Source organism: Aotus nancymaae, unplaced genomic scaffold (genome assembly GCF_030222135.1).
Source record: "Aotus nancymaae isolate 86718 unplaced genomic scaffold, 86718_ANA_hifiasm-v0.15.2.pri h1tg000014l, whole genome shotgun sequence".
Classification (NCBI taxonomy): domain Eukaryota; kingdom Metazoa; phylum Chordata; class Mammalia; order Primates; family Aotidae; genus Aotus; species Aotus nancymaae.
The window spans coordinates 115,747,109-115,755,026 of NW_026988425.1; the positions used below are offsets into that span (position 1 = coordinate 115,747,109).

Sequence of the window (7,918 nt, forward strand, 5' to 3'; positions counted from 1 at the left end):
TATGCTCTTGGAAATTACCTTTCCTTTACTTGGCATTAATCTTTTGAGATTAATCTACGATGATGCATGTGTTGTAGTGAAGCGAGCATAGAAAGTCAACACCAAGACAAAAGTATGCCAAATTGCAGGGTCTTTATTGCTGGCGGCCACAGGGGACTCACGTCTCTCCAACCCGTGGCCCCGAAAAGAGGGTGTCAAGACCTTTTATACCCCTAAAACCACCTCAGGGGTGAGGGTGAGGAGTGGGGATGGGGATGAGGGGCTTCAGACATTCCAAGGGCTAGTGGATTCTGTAAATCACCTCGGGGCGGAGATGAGGGTGGGGGGCTCCAGACATTCCAAGGGCCAGGGGACTTTTGTTACTCTGATTGTTACTTAAGTGGTTTACAGAAGGCAAGATAAGCGTTAGTCTACACATTGTCTGGGTAGTGGTGGGAACTACAGACCTTACTTACTTGTTACAAGTCACAGGAGCCAAGATGGCATGGGTTTGGACTGCTTGCCTGTCACATTAGGGTCACAGAGAGCAGTTTCAATAGAAAGCCGAGGTATGGTTGAGGTATGCAGTTTTATGGGGCTTTTACCATGTCACATTCCCCCCTTGTTTTATTTACAGGAATTAAATCATTGATTCCTCCAACAGGTTAGTATTGTTTGCTTGTTTTAAGGGCTCATATTGAGACCTTAATATCATTAAAATTATGGAGTCTACCCTAGACTTTATGAACCTGAGCAGTTGGTTTAGGAGGCAGGGGCCAAACATGAGTCCCAGTAGGAGTAGGGCCAGAGGTCCCACCAGGCCCGTGAGGAGGGAAGTGAGCCAAGGAGACCAGGAAAACATTTTTTGATACCAAATTTCTGAAGCCTCTCGAAGTTGTTTTCTGGTTTCAAGATTCTGTCTGACCAGGGAGAGGCTCTCTCGGTTGAGGCCTGACTTATTAGCTTAGAAGCAACATTGTTCATTAAGTGCGGCACATAACCCCCCTTGTTTTAAGAATAGTAAATCTAGGCCTCGCCTGTTTTGGAGGATCATTTCAGCCAAAGACTCAACCTGATCAGTGAGTTGGGAAATGGACTTTTCAAAGTGACTTAGATCAGTATCTATGTGCTGAGAGAGTGTTTGTTGTAAAATTTTGGTCCCCGGTTACAAGAGCTGATACTCGAACTGCGGTGGAGCCAGCAATGCCTAATCCAACCAGTAGAGGGATGACGATAGGGACTCGCTTCCATTGGGCAATAATAATATCTGATGGGGCCAGGAGCTTAAGTCCCTGTTGGCCATCATAAATGTCAACTCTGGGGAGGATGTGTACCAGGGTACAGAGTATGGGCTCGGAGCTGCTGAACTGGTATGTGAAAATGCAGTTGGTGAGGACATAAGTGCAGCCTAACCAAATGATATCTGGGACCCGATAGTAAAGGATTTTACCATTAAATGTTACATTGTGGGAAACATTACAATAGTGCCCATAGGGAGAACCTGCAAAGGTGTAATTTGGGGAGTGGTAGCAGTGCCCAGACCCTTCTGTGTCTCCCAGGGTTAAATGGAGTGTAGATTGGGAGCATGAAGAATTAGACAGGTTGGCAGGTAATTGGGAAGCCAACCCAGTATAAAACGGTGGTTGAGGGTTTAGACAGAGCCAACAGTCTTTTTCTAAATCTGGGTTAGATTTGTTGAGAAGGTGGTGAGCCGAGGACAATAAGGTTAACAGAGTTGTGTCCTCTTCAATCCGAGTTGGGGTTGTAGGGGAAGATTGTTGACAGGGGGGTATGGATTATCTGGATGAGGGGGCTTTGTATTTTTAAGGGGGCCTCCTGTTGCTGTAAGACCTGGGCAATGGGTCCTAGAGGGCGGTTGGGTCTGGGCAGGGTTATATGCTGGATGGTAAAGATGTTTCCCATGTCCCACCCACTCGTATATACTCTGAGACCCCAGGTTCGCCCCGTTGTCCATCTACCATCTGGGGTAGTTACAGTTATCTTGAGTGGGTTACAAGACCTGGTGTAGCATGGGGATGGGGGGGGAGTCTCGGTTAAAAGAGATGAAGGAGTCTATGTTTTTGGTATATCCTGATATAGGGGAGATAGTTTCACAACCTCAACGGGGGCAAAAGAATTCAAGTCTCCACAGTTCCATCTTTTTTGTGGGGTGGATCCTGGGCACAGATATAACCCCATGATCTGGAGTTGTTGCTCTGCCTCTAAACTGCCACACCTGGCTACACCTCCACTTTTTCTGAAATTTAGGTTGGGGCCCATGAGGGCACAGAGGTCTAGGGAAAAGCTAATGGGGGTCTTCGGAATGCACTCCAGGGTTAAGTTGACTAGGGTGGATCCCTTCCCTGTTAATGAACTAACATATCCTCCAGTGGAGCCCTCGGTGAGGACCCATTGATAGTAGGTGGGTTCTAAGGGGGATTTGCTATAGGGATTTACAGCACAGATTAGGGTCGTGACCACGAAGAGCGCACAAGTCTTAGCTTTACTGAATCGGGGGATGAGTGTTTGACGCTCCATTGTCCTTCCGGTGGGGCAGTCTTGACGTGTGTGTGATGAATCCAGGCCGTTAGTCCGTCCACCTTGAGTGTGGTGGGTGTGGTCAGGATAACCGTGTAGGGTCCCTTCCAACGGGGAGTGAGGCCAGAGGTGGCGAATCTTTTAACAAGGACAGAGTCTCCAGGCTGGAAGGGGTGTGTTGGCTGCTCTGCGAGGTCCAATGGGGTGGGACGGGTGTCCTTAATGAGCTGGTGTAGCTGGGATTGAACAGACTGGAGCGCCTGTAAGGACTTAAGGAGTGTATAGTTATGGACTTCAGGATGCATGATATCTGCAGGTCTGGGGAGTAAGGGAGGGGGCCTGCCGAACATGATTTCAGAAGGGGAGAAGCCTTTTTGATAGGTGTGCACCGGACTCAGAGGAGGACAAAAGGAAGCAGGCTGACCCAGTTTTCACCGGTTTCTAAGATAAACTTTGTTAGGGTTTCTTTTATGGTCCGGTTCCTTCATTCGACTTGCCATGAACTCTGGGGACGATAGGCACAGTGTAATTTCCAGGATATACCCAGGGCCTTGGTTAGGCCCTGAGAAATTTGTGCAGTAAAGGTGGGCCCATTGTTTGACCCCAGTGTTAGAGGGAGGCCGAACGAAGGAACAAGGCCCTGTAATAGTTTTTTTGTGACCATCAAAGCAATCTCGGACCTAGTGGGGAAGGCTTCGACCCATCCAGAGAACGTATCTGTAAACACCAGGAGGTATTGATAGCCATTTGCTAGGGGTTTTCTTTCAGTGAAATCTACTTCCCAGTGCTCCCCAGGACTAGTCCCTCTGAGTCTTACTCCTACCTGGCTAGACCTGTTCCCTCCCGGATTTACTCGGGCACATACATCACACCGAGTAGTAATTTTCTTGATAAGTTCATGTAAGTGGGGAATGTAGTATTTGGCTCTTAGCAGCTCAGTTAGTTTGGTCTGTCCTAAGTGAGTGGCCTGGTGTGTTTCCTTAACTAGAGCCCGTCCTAGAGCCTTGGGGACCACAATCCTTGTGTCCGGTAGAATCCACCATCCTGTGGAATCTTGTGTGCCCCCTTGTTCTTTAGCAGAGTTTTCATCAGGTGAGTACTTAGGGGTGGGGGGCAGGGTTGGGGCCGGCAGAGAGGTTTCACTGGTCCCAAGGCTGCCTGTCTGACTTGTAGGTCAGCCACCCTATTTCCCCTCACCTCTGGTGAATTTCCCTTCTGGTGTCCTTTGCAGTGTATTAATGCCACTGTCTTGAGTTTCCATATAGCCTCTAGTAGGGCTAGGATTTCTTCTTTATTTTTGATGGTTTTTCCCTCTAAGGTAAGTAGTCCTCTTTCTTTATAAATGGCTCCATGTACATGAGCCATTGCAAAGGCATACTGGCTATCTGTGTAGATGTTAACAGTTTTTCCCTCCACCCAGTCTAAGGCCTTTGTCAGAGCTATGAGTTCTGCCTTTTGGGCCGAGGTTCCATATGGAAGAGCCTGGGCCCAGACAACCCACTCTAGGGTGACTAAGGCTGCCCTGGCATACCTTGACTCCGTCCACCATGAAACTGCTGCCATCCGTATACAGTACCTCCTCTGGGTTCTGCAGGGGGACGTCGGTGAGGTCCGGTCGAGCTGCGTGGAGGACGTCTATCTTCTGTTGGCAGTCATGTATGGGCTCCTCCGGCTCGCTGTCTGGTAGCAGTGTGGCAGGGTTTAAAACTGTAGCCTTTAAAAATTTTATGCGGGGATGGTCCAAAAGTAAGGCCTGATATTGAACTATACGGGCATTTGACATCCATTTTCCTGGAGCTCCACGGAGTAGCGACTCCACTGCATGGGGTGCCACTAAGTTTAACTCCTGCCCCAAGGTTAGTTTGTCCGCCTCCTTGACTAACAGGGCTGTAGCTGCCACAAGCTGGCCACCCAGAGGCTATGGGATCAAGTCTTTTTGAAAGGTAGGCGACTGGCCAGAACCATGGTCCCAGTGTCTGGGTGAGCACCCCCTTAGTGACTCCCTGTTTTTCATGCACAAACAACTGGAAGGGTTTAGAGATATCTGGCAAGGCCAAGGCTGGGCCGTAGTCAGAGCAGTCTTGAGCTTGTCAAAAGCCCATTGCTCTATTTCTGTCCAAGTCAAGGGCTGATTTCCTCCAGTGCAGGCATACAGGGGCTTGGCTATCTCGGTAAATCCCAAAATTCATAGCCTGCAGTACCCTACCGCCCCAAGGAATTCTCGAACTTGGTGTTTTGTGGTGGGGGTGGGTATTTGCAGCACTGCTTGGACTTGGCTAGGTGCCAGTGCCCGGTTGCCATTCTCTATGATATAGCCCAGGTAAGTAACTTTTGGTTGGCAGAGTTGGGCCTTTTTAGCTGAGACCTGGTAACCCAAAGTCTGTAGGGTCTTTAATAATAACTGGGTGGTCTCTTTATAGGTCTCCTGGGTTTTTGTAGTCATCCGCATATTGGAGTAGGGTACACTCAGGGAACTCAGCTCGGAAGGTGGCAAGATCTTGGCTAAGTGCCTCATCAAACAGTAGGGGAGTTTTTGAACCCCTGAGGCAGTCTTGTCCAAGTGAGTTGCCCTGAAACCCCAGTACAGGGTCCGTCCGTTCAAAAGCAAATATGGGCTGGCTAACAGGGGCCAGTGGGATGCAAAAGAATGCATCCTTGAGATCCAAGACAGTGTAATGGTGGTATTCTGGGCCCAAGAGACTTAGGAGGGTGTATGGATTTAGAACCGTAGGGTGGACAGTTTCCACTCATTTGTTTACCTCCCTTAAGTCCCATACAGGCCGATAGTCCTTTGTGTCTGGTTTTAAGACGGGGAGCAAGGGGGTATTCCAGAGGGACTTACAGGTGGTAAGGATCCCTCCTTTTAGGAGTCTGGTTATATGTGGAGCAATTCCCCATCTGGCTTCCTGGCTCATGGGATATTGTCATACCAGGACTAGAGTTGCTGTTGCCAAAAGCTGAACCACTGCTGGGGTATGGTGACTTGCCAAGCCTGGTGAATTTGTTTCAGCCCACACTCCAGGTACATTCTCTTGGAATTGGCAGAGGAGGTCTGATGGTGGTGGTTGATCTGCCTCTGAGAATAGCGCTTCCTGCAAGAGATACTTGTCTGACAGAGCACGGGTGATGAGGATTTGCTGAGGTGGCCCTGATGCCAAGGGAGGAGGAGTTGAGAGGCAAGCCTGACCCTCACTGAAAGAAATATTTGCTTGAAGTTTGTGGAGTAAGTCCCATCCTAGGAATGGGTACGGACACTCTGGAATGACTAAGAAGGAGTGGGTGATGGTGCCGTTCACCAGATCAACGAATCAGTTGGTGGTCCAAGGGCTTGTCGTGGTTTTTCCTGTGGCCCCCTGGATAATTGTTTTTTTACTGGATAGTGGTCCTAGAGGCTGTGTAAGGACTGAGTGGGCTGCCCCGGTGTTGACTAGGAAGCTGACAGGTATGCCCCCAATTTTTAAAGTGACCCTGGGCTCCTGGGGGCTTAATAAATAAAAGCCCCGGCCCCGTCAATCCTGGCTTTCTAAATTGAGAATGGCCCTCAGTGGCTTTCCCTGAGCTGTTTCTTGCCTTCTCCTCTCTGGGCACTTGTTCTTCCAGTGGCCTTTCTCTCGGCAGTATGCACACTGGTTGTGTCCTAGCCTGGGCTGGGGACCCCAGGGGCTCCCCTGTGGGGTTCCCTGTCCCCGTGGGATAACTCAGGTTTCCTGAAGAGCTGCGATTACTGCTTTAGTAACTCTCTTATCCTGTTTGGCTTCTGAAGTGTCCCTATTGTAAAAAAACTTTTGGGCAATTTCCAGCAATTGGGACAAATTCATTCCCTGGAATCCCTCTAACTTCTGTAACTTTCTTTTAATATCAGGGGCTGACTGGGAAACGAAAGCCAGATTGATGGCCCACTGATTTTCTGGAGCCTCAGGGTCAATAGGAGTGTGGGTGCGATAAGCATCCTGTAGACACTCAAGGAAGGCAGCCGGCAACTCCTGCGGGCCCTGAGTTACAGTCCCTACCTTGGAGAGGTTAGTGGGCCTTCGGGCCGCTCCCCTAACCCCTTCTAGTAGGTACCGGTGAAAATTGTTCAGAGCCTGTAGACCCGCTGAGGTGTTTGGGTCCCACTGGGGTCGGGTGGAAGGGAAAGTTTCATTAATTTGCTCCCGGTGGTCCTCCACCGAGCCTCCCCCTGTTCCAATTATGGCCTTATGGGCCTCCTGTCTAATTCTGCCTCTTTCTTCTGTAGTAAATAGTGCTAGGAGTAATTGTTGACAGTCATCCCAGGTGGGTTGGTGGGTTTGTAAGACAGACTCTAGGAGCCCTGTGAGTGCCTGGGGCCTTTCAGAAAAGGGAGAGTGTTGAGCCTTCCAATTGTATAAGTCACTAGAGGAGAAGGGGATGTGGATGAAGAAAGGGCGGCCCCGGCTACCTCCTTCCATTGGGGGCACCTCTTGAAGGGGTAATACCCTGGGTAGGTATGGAGCCCTGCTACAGGTGTGGAGTGGGACAAGGGCTGGCTACTGGTGCTGTCTGGAGAGGGGTGCTGAGACCCCTGTTCAGAGGGCAAGTGCTGGCTACCAGTGCTGTCTGGAGGGGGGTGCTGAGACCCCTGATCAGAGGGCAAGGGCTGGCTACCAGTGCTGTCTGGAGAGGGGCGCTGAGACCTCTGTCCAGAGGGTCTAAAGTAAGGAGGAGGTAATTCTAGATTCCCCTCCTGAGGCGGGGAGAATGGCCTGTTTGGTAGGGGCCTTCTTTGGGCCGGCTAACATGACCTGAAGTCCAGCCTGTTTTATGCAGTGCTTTAGCCACGGGGGAAGCCGTTGGACTAAATCCAACCATTGGTCGATGTATGGAAACTGGTCAGGGTATCCAGGAGTTTCTGCAACCATTTTCCATACAGCCTGGGTAATTTTTGGGTCGTAGGTCCCAGTATCTGGCCACCCAACTCCCAAAGACGGCCATTCTAGTTCACACAAAGAGCAGAGTTTTCCAGGGGTTAATTTCACCCCATATTGGCCTGAGAACCCAACCTTGAAGTTGGCCGTCATGCATTGGAGGGGCGTACAAGGCCAGGAGCTAGATGACCCCATTTGTGTGTGTGTGTGTGTGTGTGTGTGTGTGTTTTAATGCCAAATTTCCCCCAAGAGATTTCACTAATTTAAAACTGGCTTCACTGAGGATTTAAACCACCAACCTTTCAGTTGCAAATGCTGCACCCTGAGGTGGTGTGGCCTTCCTGAAAGCCAGGTGGGGCTGGTGGCCAGCAGAAAAAGGAAAAAAAAAAACACTTTTTGCGTCAGTTTAAAATGAAGCTCGCAGCCTCTGGGCGGGCTGCAAGTTCCCCACCCCTGAGGCTTTTGGTTGCCTTGACACAGGGACCCTAAAAAGCGTTAAATTCCTCTCTCCCTAT

General features: G+C 49.9%; 1 protein-coding gene across 1 annotated transcript; it reads right to left on the reverse strand.

Moving 5' to 3' along the window:
- Positions 1-252: 252 nt before the first annotated feature.
- LOC135274846 (uncharacterized) lies at positions 253-5,170 on the reverse strand. Its single transcript, XM_064375817.1, has 3 exons — positions 4,724-5,170; positions 4,049-4,435; positions 253-2,786 (listed from the first exon to the last, which is right to left on the reverse strand). Exons 1-3 carry the CDS (start codon positions 5,168-5,170, stop codon positions 2,445-2,447), a joined length of 1,176 nt encoding a protein of 391 aa, XP_064231887.1. The 3' UTR covers positions 253-2,444.
- Between the last annotated feature and the right edge of the window lie 2,748 nt (positions 5,171-7,918).

Excerpts from the sequence above, each read along its gene's own strand:
- LOC135274846 (XM_064375817.1), bottom strand. The coding sequence starts at position 5,170 with ATGCATTCTTTTGCATCCCACTGGCCCCTGTTAGCCAGCCCATATTTG. Across the intron at positions 4,436-4,723 it reads TTCGAGAATTCCTTGGGGCG|CCTCTGGGTGGCCAGCTTGT; the intron begins GTAGGGTACTGC and ends TTGATCCCATAG. Across the intron at positions 2,787-4,048 it reads TCATGGTGGACGGAGTCAAG|TCCTTACAGGCGCTCCAGTC; the intron begins GTATGCCAGGGC and ends ACACTCCTTAAG.